Raw genomic sequence first — 12,483 nt, 5'->3', positions numbered from 1 at the left:
TGGCTACTCTGATGTTCCTCTGGAGAGGAAGGAGGGGCTGCCCCCAGGGGACAGGTGCAAACCAGGGCCTGGCCAGTTTGGGGAAGTGAGGAGAGGCGGCAGCTATGCAACCCACTGCCAGGCAGCAGCAGTCACCTCACCCAAGGGAAAGGCGCTCCAGAGGGGCAGGGGATGGCTTAGCTTTGACCCACGTGTTGCTGGCCACAGACTAGGGACACTGGCCCAGACGGCCGTACCTTGAAAAAGCCTGTGGGCCACCACCGGCGCGGCCCACCCCACCCACCCGTACGCTGGATGCCCTATTAAGGGCATGGCCGCGGGGGCTCAGTGCAGCGCTGCCCACCTCTTCCCTGGGCGCCCAGGGACACGGGTTGAGCCACACTGGTGAGACCAGATGGTGGCAGGGTTCGCACTGGGCCACAGTCCGGATGGCGGTGGCAGACAAGGTGGTCAGTGACCGGCTGCTGGGCTGGCCGCCCCAGGCACCGCTGAGCGAGCAGTGGCGCACTCAGAGGGTGGGCGGAGGCCCCTGGCGCCGTACCTTTGTACTTCTCCCGCACCTCCTCGTAAGCCTGGACGAAGTCCTGCTCGTCGGGCGGCGGGCCGGACGTCAGCAGGGCAGCCATGCCGGCTGGCGCGAGAGGCGGTGGGGCGCTGAGCGCAGGGACAGCCTCCAGCCGGGGCCGCTGCACTGCCCCTGCGGCCCCGCGCACCGCTTAAAGAGGCCGCCCCCGCCCCGCCCCGCACCCAGGATGCCCCACGGGCGGGGCGGGGCCGCGGGACTGCCCGGGGAGCTACGCCTGCCCCTGGGCGCTGCTCAGCGGGCTCCGAGTTTCGGTCCCACGCGGGTCCCGCGGGCGCACGCCCCTTCCCGCTCCAGACCGGGATGCGGCCCTCCCGCAGCTCTGTTTCTCCTGGGTCCCAGGTCAGCGTCCTCCAGCTCCCTGGCCCCAGCCAGTGCGACCTCACTGGGCCGCCCGCGCGCTCCCCTTCCCCCCCTTTGCCTTTACTTAGAATTCTTCCATTGCAGTATTGGAGACAGAGTTGATATCTCTGGTAGGCAAAGAGTCCTTTAAACGCAAGTAAAAAAAAAAAATCTGTACATAAGATGACAAGAGTAAACGATTTACAGAAGTAAAAAAGAAAGCTTGGTAATAAATGATAGCACAATTCCTTTCCACCCATCAGACTGGCAAGGCCCTCTGTCTCCCCACATTGACAGATGGCTTTCTGGACCACTCCTGGCAGTGTTTCTCCTAACGTTAAATCCTGTGAGCCCTGTGAGCAGAAGTCCCTCTTCTAGGAATCAATCCTGAGAAAATAATCAGAGGAAAACACAAAGACCCTGCCAGGGGTGCTGGCTAGAGCATAGCTAGCACATGAATGCCAAAGACCACCTTAAGTGGCTGCTAAGATGCAGCCCCCACCCCTTTGCATCATTAAAGGTCCATGGGGAGGACATTCATGATTCTCTTTCAAGTGGGAAAAAAATGACCTCAATTAAAATTCTACATGAGGGCTGCGGATATAGCTCACATGCACAAGGCCCTGGGTTCAATCCCCCAGCACCACACACACACACACACACACACACACACACAAAATCCTACATGAAATGAGAAAGATCATAGGTTCCTGCACAAGCACATGACCCCGGGGGCAGGGGGCAGGGTAGCAAGAGCATGTCCATTACTCTTCTCTGCTCCTATTTCCACAAGCTGTTGCTTCACTTCCAACAGCAAACTTCCTCGATGCCTGCAGCATCACCTCCCCACTGGGCAGCTGGCTTTCCAGTCCTCTCCCTCACACCTTGGTCTACCTTCCTGGCCTCCTGGACCTACCATGCCTTTCATATGCTTCATAAGCCCCTGAGGGTCCTAGTGGATGGAATACTGTCCGTACTCCCTTGCTTGATATATTCTGCCCAATGGCCTCCAGCCCTAGGTCACTTACTTCCCAAAGGGATAGACTGCCTGCCAACCTCCCCTGGCCTTCTTGCTGGATTTTTCTCATCTTCTTCCTCAGACTGGTAGGCAAAGCTGGACTCTGGCTGACCAGGTATCTCCTCTTGTTCTACTTCCATGCGCTCCTGGGTGGCAGCCAAAACCGGGGAGCATGGTGAGCAGTTTAGCTCCAGGACCCCAAGGAATTATCACCATCACATCTGGACCCTTGTTATGAAGCCAGAGATGGTAGGGCTGTATGTAGCAAGAAGTCCTGCCTTAGGCTTGTGCAGCTACCTGGGGGGCCAGCAGGTGGCGCTGTACTACCTGCACTCACCTGGAACAAGAGAAGCCCTCCCTAACAACAGTTTTCCTTTGGCCTTTCATCCAGTCAATCCAAACACCTGCACACAGCACACAGCAGGTGCTCAATCAACAGGCCTGTGTTAACGAGCTGGGCAGACCAGGTACTTCTACGTTACCTGCAATGCGGATGACAGCCCGCTCTGCAGGGTCCAAGACACTGCCATTGCCCCCAGAGCCACCTCCGCTCCTCCTGCTCCTCTGTGTTTTACCAAGGTTCCAGGGTAGTGTGTCCCCAGGGCTAGGTGAACCACTGCCTCCATTGGAGCCCCCTTCAGACACTGCTCGAACTTCAGAATCCTCTCCAGACATGGCCTCCTGGAGAAAGAACAGGGGAGCAGTCACACTTCTGCCTGCAGAAGAGAGGCAGATACTGCACACTGACCCATCACCTCCTTAAACTAACCGTTGACCCCAACCACCCATCAACAAAGACACCACATCCTTCCTATGACCCTGCCTTACCTACATACCAACTCCTTCCTCTCTACCAGTCCTTGACGTCTCATTCACATCTAGCCTCACCCCCTCCAGCCCACTTCTCAGATACCCAAACAGTGACCCCCACACACATTGATCTCAACTCCTCCAGTGCACTACCAGGACTACCCGGTTCACTTCCTTCTCCTAGTCACACAATCACTGAACCTTCTACTCCACCCCCATCACAGGACATTGATTCCACCTTCTACCCTGTTAAACATGAGGGGAGGGGGTGACTACCTTCACTCAGGCACTGACAGCAGACTCCCCACCCTGTCACTGGACAATGATCTCCACCAGCTGCATCCCAACTCATTTCCCTCCCCCAATCTCCCATTAGCCATCAACAAACATTGGCCCCAGGCTCCTACTTGTCCTGGCTTCAGGGGAGGACTTCCAGACCTACCACTGGATGCTGGCACACTACCTCCAAGCTGTCTTTAGGACTCCCCATCACGCCATCCCACCCCACCTCCAGCCCTGCACAGTCCCACCTAGATCTCGGATCTCCGCAGCGAAGGCCTATAAATAACTGAAGCCGCAGCGGCGTGGGCCGCCGAAGCTCCACTGCGGCAAGATTGGGGGGTGGGGTGGGTGTTGGAGTAGCGGGGCGCCGCTCCTGCAGCCCACCCTGCTCACTGTAGGCGCAGCGGGAGTGCACGCATACCACGCGTGCACACGCCCCAGCTCCCATCCACAAGACTGACGTGTGAGAGGTGAATGGGGCTCTGTCTCGGCAGGGGAGGGGTGGGGTGGGGGCACAATGTGGGCTCTGTGCCTCCGCCCTTAAGCTAAGGGCGGGGAGAAGACTGCGGGCACCGAGCCGGGGGCGGGGTGCCCCCGCTCCCCGCGCCAGCCCCCAGCCCAGAGGTCCGCGGCAGCCAAAGCCTTCGCAGCAGCGTTTCCTACCCACGCTCCCCGCACCGCCGGTCCAGTTCCGCAAACTCCCGCGCGCTGGGAGGTGGTGTCTTCCGCGACAGCGCAGGTTGAGTTGCAACACAGCCCCTAGTTCCGGGAGACATTCGGCCAAGACCCCACCCGCCCCAAATCCTCAACTCCCGCACGCTACGCGCCTCTCCATCCCCGCCCGGTCCTACGTGCCTAGTGGCTCCGCTGGGCTCAGCTCGGCCGCCGCAGCCTGACTGCTGGGGCCGACAGAGCCGTGGAGGCAGCGCGGGCGGGGCGAGTCTGGAGCCCCGCCCTGGCCCCCGAATGAGAACAGAGCTGCGCGGGCACCGTCAAGAGCTGGCAAGCGAGGCCAGCGTGACCGGGATCCGCGCGCGCGAGGCCGGGGCGGGTCACCGAGGCCGAGGAACCCGAGCCTGCGGATGCGCCGGCAACGTGCTCACTGTGCGTGCAGGGCGTGCAGGTCGGCCAGGAGACGCTCCTGGGCGAGCGTGAGCGACTCTAGGGCGGCGTGGGGTTCGAGTGCTCAGGGCTCCGCCCTGCAGCTTCAGTGGGTTTCCCAACAGCTGCCCCCAGGAGCGTTCGACCCCACCCCTGGCTACGCGGAGACCCCCACTCTCCAGAGGTCTGATTCCGAACGCCAGGAGGTTCTGCCTGGTTTCACGTTTATTCAGAGACACAGAAGCGCTCAGACGAGGTCCAGCCAAGACGGGCGTGTCAGGCCGGCGCACCCTCCTGCTGGGCTTTGCTGACCCCTGGTGGTTGGGCCGACCCAGCCCTCCGGGTCGGCCTGGATTCCTGCTCCCCAACAAGAAGCAGGAACGTCCCCAGGGAGGAAAGGGGGGTTTGTAGAACGGGGAACCTGTAGAGCAGCAGGCCACAGGCTAACCCCTTGGGTCAGGTGGCCAGAGAGGGACTCGAGAGCCCAAGGGAAGCCGGGGGTATGTGCTCGCAGGTGATGAGATGAGTGGGCAGCGCCTGAGTGTCGTGGAAGATGACAAAGATGCTGGGCTGATGGAGGCAATCCACAGCACTGTCGTAGCGCAGGAGCACATGGCCAGAGGGCCGCAGAGGGGGTGCCCGCAGATCGCGGCGGCCCTGCGCATAGTCTCCCGTCAGCACCCGTGCCACAAACACCGCCTTGTGGCCGTCAGCATTGGGAGGCGAGTAGCGGTCCTGCACGGATAGGGAGGCGCGCTTGGCGAAGTACACACCCTGCCCGTAGAGCGTACCTGCAAGGCGGAAGCGGCAGAGGTCAGAGTGATGGGGGTTGATGGAGCCCCAGCCCTGCCCAGCCTAGGCCTAACCGTTGCGGCCGCAGAAGCTGCGGTTAAAACCGAACGCGCAGATGTCCGGCACTGCGGAGGCCGATGTGCCATGGTACAGGACCCGCTCCACAGGGCGCTGCACGCAGCGTTCCTCAAGGCGCTCCAGGTGCAGCTGGTACTGCTGCTGCAGCAGCGGGTGCGACACACGCTCCACCTATCAGGTGAGAGATGGTCAGAGCCAGGCTATTTGCAGTTATTTCTTGCAGTTATTTCCTATGCCTGTGGGTTGGCCCAGGAAAAGCTGAGGTCAGCAATCAGGAGCCCCTTGGTGGAAAATTTAGGGGGAGACCTTGCAGCCCCCTCATTCTCTGTCCAGCCACAGACATAAACTACCTCCATTAGGGAGCAAGTGGCATCCCAGGACTTCTAGGAAGGCCTGACACCTCCAGGGAGGTCTAACTCCTGCAGAGAGGTCTGCAGGTGGACAAACTCCACAGGATCACCTGAACGCAGGACGCACAGCCAGACCTCTGGAGCATAAAACCTAGCCAGGTGCCTACACTGCCCTCAGCAGTACTCCCAACGTTCAGATGCCACAGCCCTCTCAGTTCTAGAAGACCCAGGCAGGAGAGAAGGCCTGAAGTGACCAAGCCCTAAAGTAACAAACTCAAGGACCCAAATACAGCTTTTAAAGAAACTCTAATTAGTTGCTTCAGAGGCAATCAAAACAATACTACATTCATAAAACAAGACTAGATGCTAAAAAAAAAAAGTCTAAAAATAAGAAATAGTTCTTACATTAAGAATGAGATTGCTGGGCTGAAGATGCAGCTCAGTAGAACAGCACTGGCCTAGCATGTGGGAGGCCCTGGGTTGGATCCCCTAGTATGAAGAAGGAGGCCAAGAACAAGAATGCTGAGCTAACTTCTGTGGGTGGGCCAGATAATGGAATGGTTAGAGCTAAAGATCCAGCTAGAGGATCTACATGGAAATAAGTAATTGATGCAGAGAGCAGAGCTAAAGGAAAAGAAGGAAACAACACACGGGGAGCGAGGCAAGTGGAAGAGGTCTAAGTTCTGCCTCTCAGGAGCTCCAGGAAAAGACAACAGGCAAGAGTGGGGGCTCCTGGGAACACAATGGAAGACGAGCAGAAAGGTAACATCTCCAGATGGGAGGACCCATGAAATGCCACGAAGGACAATGTGAAGGACATATTCCTGGCACCTGACAGGAAAATCTTACCCTTGAAGTGAAGAAAACTTATCAAATGTATACACCCACACCCCACCCACCCACACACCCACTATCAAGGTTAATGTACAAATGGGAAGAAATCTCACATTGAGTATCTCACCAATGCTGGATACTAAGAAACCATGGAGATATTTATGTTTTTAAGTTTGTAGGGTAAAAGAATCTTAAAATTTAAAAAAGAGCAAAGTCTTCAAAAGTCTGAGGGCAAATATCTTTTGAACCTGAACAGTGTATCCCAGCAAAATTATTAATGAAGAATGTAGAAATAAAGACAAGTTAGAACATTTAACAACATAGAAAGTTTATATCAACTCAAATTAGAATTGTAAAATACTTCTAATTATAAAAGTTATTTTTAAACTTAAAAGTCAAAATGTTCACTACCCACTCAGAGATATTCCTTACTCAAGAACAGAATTCACACAAGAGGGTATCAAGCCAGACTCGGAGGTGCACACCTGTAATCCCAGCGGCTCTGAAGGCTGAGGCAGGAGGATCACAAGTTTAAAGCCAGCCTCAGCAAAAGCGAGGCTCTAAGCAACTCAGTGAGACCCTGTCTCTAAATAAAATTCAAAATAGGGCTGGGGATGTGGCACAGGAGTCGAGTGCCCTGAGTTCAATCCCTGGTACCCCTTCCTCCAAAAAGAGGGTATTGAGGAGGCACAAAGTACCCTAGCAGCCAAGCACAACCAAGAAAAAAAATGAAGTAAAAAATCACAAGATAAGCTTAGAACACTTTCTTTCATGCAGTAGTTTTAATAATAGGATTTCATTTACTTTACTTACTATGGTTCTATTTTTTATAACTATAGTGGTAGGATGGTGGTGGTGGTGGGATAGTGGTGATTGTGGTGATTGTACTAGTGGAATGCTGTTGGTGGTGACAGTGATGGTGGTAACTGTCACCAGTGGGATGGTGGTGGTGGTGGTGGGATGATGGTAGTGGTGGTGATGGTGGTGGTGGTAATGGTGATGGAAGTGGGTAAGTAGGTCAGGTTGTAGGTGACTTCCCCAACCTTGGGGAAGACCAGAGGTTCTGCATTTATGACCAGCTCTAGGTGGAGGCGGCTGCTGCTGGCTGTACCCATAACTGAGCATCAAGAGGGGAGAACTCTCTGCCCAGGCTTACCAGCACAGTGACTCAAGCTCTCCTCTGTCCTTCTCATCTGTCTATGGCCAGCCCTCTCTTGGATTCATCCCTCAGTTATGAGCACACTGTTTTCTGGATCAGAAACTTCTTCAACCCTGGACTTCTTCTATCTCTATCCTTCTCCCTCTTACCCAGCCTATTTCCAGAGTTGTTCCTGCCCTCATCCCCCATTTACTCTTTGCCCCCTCCCCACACTAACTCCCTGATAGACCATCCTGACCAACACTCCCTCCTTAGTCCTTCCTTTGGGCAGGGAAGATATTGTGGTTCCTACTCATCTTGTGCACCCCTGCCCCAACCTATGTCTTCTGTAAACCTCTCTGGTCTCTCTAGTCCCTCCTTCTTGGTTCTTCTTCACCTTCCTGGACAGGTAGTGGCTCCTGGGGCTTCACTCTAACTCCCCACCAATTTTTCCCAGCCTTTTTTGAAAACAAGTCCATTTTCAGGGTTGCCAAATTTAGTAAGTTAGAAGACAAGAAAAGGGGCTGAGGATGTAGGTCAGTGGTAGAGCACTTGTCTAGTATGCTGGAGGCCCTGACTTTGATCCCTAGCCTCACAATAAACAAACAAACAAGCCAAGAAGAGGTCACCACACTGCAGGGAGCCCTGGCCCCAGTTGGAGACAGAAGAGCCCCTAGAACAGGACAAGTTACTCATTTATGGGAATAAGTAGCTCTCACAGTGGTCAAGAGAGCATCACCATTCCATAGTCCAGGCAGGGAAACTGAGGTGTACAGAGCATCTCACATAGTTCCTTGCAGAGAGCCTCCCTCAGGCCCCAGTGCTCTCCTGTCCCTACCTCAGTCTCTAACCTGTCTGCTGAGCAGGTCCTGGACAGCAGACTCTGATGCAGGCAAGTCTCACCGAGACCTGTGAGACAGAGTATAGACTCACCCGTATGATGCGGATTCTGCTGTGGGCAGTATCCAGGGTGTCATAGAAAGCCTTCACCACATTTTGGAATTCCTTGGTGCTCTCTTCCAGGCCCTCCAGCTTTCCCAGTGGCCTTTTCAGCCTCTGTTCTAGCACTGATATGTAGAAAGAAAGGACATCAGGGCCATGCTTACACACTAGCCCAATAGTCAGCCACCTGCCCTCTCCTAGTCCAAAGCACAGACTCACAAGTAGTGTCTGAAGCCACCAAGGGAAAGGCCAAACTCTGATCCCAGGGGCCAGCAAGTAGCACAGCGAAGTGGCGTGCCGCACGGGCAGGTTGGGCTCCAAAGCCACAAAAGACAGTGCAATCACCACGCAGGGCAACATTCACACCATGGCACTGCCCCAGGCGAGCACACAGCTCTGTGGGCAGCACACGGCCTGGGTGTCTCACAGTCTCCTTATTCAGGTGTACCTCCAAGGCAGCTGTTAATGCTTGTTCCAACTCATCTATATCCTGCTCAAAGGGTGCATGCACCACCAACTGGGCCCCACTACCAGTTCCTCCATTCAGGGACTCTTCTGCTTCCAACAGGGGTTGCTCCAAAAGGGAGAGGGCCAGGGCTTGTCTTAGTGCAGCAGCTTCCTCCTGCTCAGCAACCTTGTCTTGAGGCTCCAGTGACCGATGGAGGGCCAGTTGCAGTGCAGCTTCCTCCTCTAGCTGCCCAGCTGCCCCAGTGCTGAGGCTCACAGGCTTCTCCCCAGCCCCAGGTGTGGGTTCTTCATCCTCCTTTCCTGAAGTTGCTGCCTCTTCTGGCTGGTCCTCAGGTCCCTCCTCTCCCAGCTCCAGGGACAACCAGTTCTCCCTATCGAAGCCTTCCATGGTTGCCAGCAGCTCTCGGACTTCCTCTGAGGGTAGGGAGAGAACACTGGGTCATGAGTCAGGTCCAGCCAGGATGGTATTGAAAAACAGGATGAGATGGAATGGATGAAAGATGGAGTGAGTTTGAGGGTAGAGGATGGGCCTGGGAAGGGTCACTAGAGAGGTAAGAGTTCAGAGCAAGGCAGAGAGCAGGGTCAAAAAAGGACCACAGGACATGCTGGGGGCCCCTACCAGGGAGCCCTACCCAGGCTCATGTTCTCCTGGTCACTGCCTGTACTATCTGTGGGCCACCAGGTATGGCTGTGGCCAGGGAGGACCTGAAGGATCTCAGTGGAATCCACCTGTGGGGAAAGGATATCAGGGTCACTAGCCTTTGGGCAAGGGAGAGGGGGTACCTGGAGCTGGAGAGTAAGACAGGAGAGAGATAGGGAAGAACTTCATCTCTACCTCTTCAGGGTCCATGACCAGGTTGGCACTGGCCAGACGCTCTGTCCCAAAGACACACTGGAACTGAGCCTCCAAACCCTGCAAAAGGTGCTGCCCCTCCACACCCAGCAGGAACCTGGCACTGCCTGGGTGCTTCAGGCTCAGCACATGGCAGCTGATGCTACCCAGCAGACTCTGCAGCAACTCCTGGGCCACCTGGCATGAGGCCTGGGCTCCACAGAGCTGCAGGACCATGAGAGAGGAACAGTATGCAGATTCAGGGTACAGGAAAGGTACCCAGAGCCCCAGTGGGAAAAGGAGGCAAAAGTGAGGAATTTCTATGGGTCACTCACCCGAAAGCCAGTCACCTCCATTCCTTCAAGTGGGAAAAGAGCGACATCTCCCAGGCTGGCAAGAAGGTCCTCATGATAAAGCTGTAGGAAGCGCATAGCTCCTGGCTCCATCGATAACACCATCTCTACCAGGCCCTCCTGACCCTGAAGCCCCATATGCCCAGGGCTCTTCACCCCAACCTTCTCTGCAGATTCCAGGGCAATCTCTTCTGGACCCACCAGCCCCTCCTGACCTGGTGAGCCCCTGGCAACTTCCATCAGGCTCTCCTGTGCCAGAAGCCCCATGGGTCTCTGGCCCTTGAGCTTCACTTGTCCCAGCAACTCCATAGAGACCTCCACTGGGCCCACTGAGCCTGCAGACCCCATAGGCCCCAGACTCATGAGCTCAGCCTGCTCTGGAGACCCCACAGTCCCCAAGCTCACAGGCCCTTCCTGCTCCAGAGATCCCATAGGCCCCTCTTGCTCTGGACATCCCACGGGATCCAAGCCAACTGGCACAGCCTGAAGACCTGTCCTCAGAAAGGCTTCCAATTGCCCTGGTGCCTCCCCAGAACCCACAGTCACAGCCCCTGCACACTTCAGGGTTTCTGCCAGCCCTCTAGTCTCCAGGAGAGCATGCTCAGATCCCAGCATGGATGGGTTATCCTTTCCTTTGGTGCCCTCAGCAAGCTCCTCAGGCTCCAAGATGTCATAGTGGGGGACAAGTTTCAGCTCTGAGCCCTGCAGCCAGTGGTCCTGCTGCAGCACCCGTTCAGCCACTTGGAGGAAAGAAGACAGAAAGCCTATCAAGTTTTTGTGAAAGAGGAAGGGTCCCATGTGTCTGCCCAGCCCACTCACCCTGCCACTGCTGGAAGGAGACAACAGTGCCCAGCTGTCTCGGCAGGCTGCGCAGGCCCTCCAGGGGCCCCCCACCACTGCGGCGCTCATTCTCCAGGTACAACTCTAGCAGCAGCATGTCCAAAGGGGGTGTGCCCCTCACCACACGCACAGCTCGGGCCTGAGGCACCCAGGTCACTGACACCATAGCCCCATCCAGGTCCGTATTCCGGGCCTGTTCCTCCAGGACATGAATTTCTGTGGGAAGGGTGCAAGTCAGCTTGGTGTACCTCCCCTAACCAGCACCTCAGCCCCATTCAGGCCTCTCACCTGCCTCAGAAAGGGGCATGGCCAGCTGGACCAGGGCCCGATCAGGCCTGGGACTGGCCAGGGCATGGCAGGACTGCACTGGGTGCCCCATGGCACTCAGCAGGGCCTGGACATGCTGCTCCAGGCGCAGTGGCACAGTGCCAGGTGGTAATCCTTGGAGAAGCAGACGTGCAGGGGCGCGTGGTGGAGCTGGGTGCAGGCTCAGTCTGGCACCATGTAGTCGGTGCTCTGCCTGGGCCAAGACCCTTTTGGCATCTGTGAGCAGGGGTGGGACGTCAGTGTCATTAGGGTATCAGGGTTCCCAGGCTGCCCCCTTTAGCCAGCTCCCTCACCTGCAGGCTCTCGAAAGGTAAGGATACCCCCACAGCCAAGTCTCTGCCAGCTCAACACAGGCCCCCCACCGGAGCGCCGGCGGTTCTCAAAGTACAGCATGAGCAGTTCCTCTGGCATGTCAGGGGGAAGTCCCTGGAGCTCTACCGCTGCCCCTTCCTCCACCTCAGCCATCAAAACCCTGGGATGGAACAGACAGGGAAGAGGCATGTTCCACCCCTCCTGCTCCCTCCCTGGGTCCCTCCCCCATAACCCCTCGGTGCTGCCCCATCATGGGTGGCCCCATATTCCACACTTACAATCCTCCTGCCACCCAAGCCTTCAACCAGGACTCCTGTGACTGCCTTCTGCAGCCTTCCGGCAGAACAACAGAAACCCAGTGAAAACAAAAGTGAAACTGACTGAGGGAAGGAGAAAGGGTGGGGCATGCCTGGCTCTGGGGACTGGCCACTGTGTTTTAGATGCTTCCTCTTCAGCTGAAGCCTCAACCCCAGCCCACCAGGAGGTGTTGGTGGGGCAGACCCCCTCAGAACCCTCCTGCCAGCCTGCCCACTGGCCTCCAGGGCCCATTGCAGCCCCTGGCTAGCAGAGAGGACAGGGATGTCCTCTGGCCATCTTCCCTTTTCCTATGGCCTGGGAATGGCCAATCACCCTCTCCATTAAATGTACCAAGGGGCCCGAGTCACTATTCTCCATTCAGAGTCTTCAGGCCTCTCTCTCAGCAACCTTCCCAAAGTGGTCCTTCATACCCACTAGGCAACCAGACCTCCTCCAAGTGCTGAGAGTGAGCAGCTCTGCCCTTGACTCTAACATAGTTCCTGCTGCCTTCTCACTCCCTGCTGGAGCCCCTTCCTGTGGCTCTCTCCAGCCTTCACACATGTCTAGTCCTTCCCATATATTACATCATCATCATCATCATCGCCCACTCCTTCTCGTGACTAGCCATAGAAGATGCAGGCACTATGTGGACATGCCTCACTGCCTCTAATCCTCACTACAGGAGAGGAAATGGAGGCACTGTCAGGGCCCAGGGCAATGCCAGGCCTCACAGCCAGTTTGGATCTTTAGTCCACACTCCTATCCCCTGCCAATCCCCCCATAT

At 56.3% G+C, this 12,483-nt stretch overlaps 2 protein-coding genes across 9 annotated transcripts in view; both read right to left on the bottom strand.

Moving 5' to 3' along the window:
* The window catches only part of Plec (plectin), a 57,102-nt gene extending 53,069 nt beyond the window's left edge, over positions 1-4,033 (bottom strand). For 2 of the 7 annotated variants that reach the window (XM_058580802.1, XM_046449159.2), the window contains exons 1-2: positions 3,891-4,033; positions 2,426-2,624 (exon numbers count right to left, since the gene is read on the bottom strand). In XM_058580802.1, coding sequence (XP_058436785.1) covers positions 2,426-2,618 — 193 coding nt within the window. In that variant the 5' untranslated portion in view covers positions 2,619-2,624; positions 3,891-4,033. Of the gene's footprint in view, positions 1-541; positions 702-2,425; positions 2,625-3,283; positions 3,412-3,698; positions 3,825-3,890 lie in introns of those variants that run through there. The other 5 variants (XM_058580808.1, XM_046449165.2, XM_058580813.1 and 2 more) reach the window with 4 other exon arrangements.
* Positions 4,034-4,343: 310 nt separating this feature from the next.
* On the bottom strand, positions 4,344-11,784 carry Parp10 (poly(ADP-ribose) polymerase family member 10). 2 transcript variants are annotated; one of them, XM_046449171.2, is made up of 11 exons: positions 11,681-11,784; positions 11,384-11,562; positions 11,052-11,306; positions 10,743-10,979; positions 9,906-10,663; positions 9,574-9,795; positions 9,371-9,467; positions 8,490-9,152; positions 8,262-8,395; positions 5,003-5,177; positions 4,344-4,927 (listed from the first exon to the last, which is right to left on the bottom strand). In XM_046449171.2, the coding sequence occupies exons 2-11, from the start codon at positions 11,553-11,555 to the stop codon at positions 4,593-4,595; spliced, it is 3,048 nt and encodes a 1,015-aa protein (XP_046305127.1). In that variant the 5' UTR covers positions 11,556-11,562; positions 11,681-11,784; the 3' UTR covers positions 4,344-4,592. The 2 variants fall into 2 exon arrangements, with proteins under 2 accessions (XP_046305127.1, XP_046305128.1); XM_046449172.2 differs by lacking the exon at positions 9,574-9,795.
* Between the last annotated feature and the right edge of the window lie 699 nt (positions 11,785-12,483).

The sequence above is a fragment of the Marmota monax genome, unplaced genomic scaffold, assembly GCF_021218885.2.
Source record: "Marmota monax isolate L192 unplaced genomic scaffold, Marmota_monax_Labrador192_F-V1.1 WCK01_AAM20220418_F8-fsc00073, whole genome shotgun sequence".
Taxonomy (NCBI): domain Eukaryota; kingdom Metazoa; phylum Chordata; class Mammalia; order Rodentia; family Sciuridae; genus Marmota; species Marmota monax.
This window is presented reverse-complemented; position numbering and strand designations above follow the sequence as displayed.

Coding starts and splice junctions, on each gene's coding strand:
- Parp10 (XM_046449171.2), bottom strand. CDS start 11,555: ATGGCTGAGGTGGAGGAAGGGGCAGCGGTAGAGCTCCAGGGACTTCCC. Junction 11,307..11,383: donor TACCTTTCGAGAGCCTGCAG/GTGAGGGAGCTG, acceptor CCCTGCTCACAG/ATGCCAAAAGGGTCTTGGCC. Junction 4,928..5,002: donor CAGCTTCTGCGGCCGCAACG/GTTAGGCCTAGG, acceptor TCCGCCTTGCAG/GTACGCTCTACGGGCAGGGT.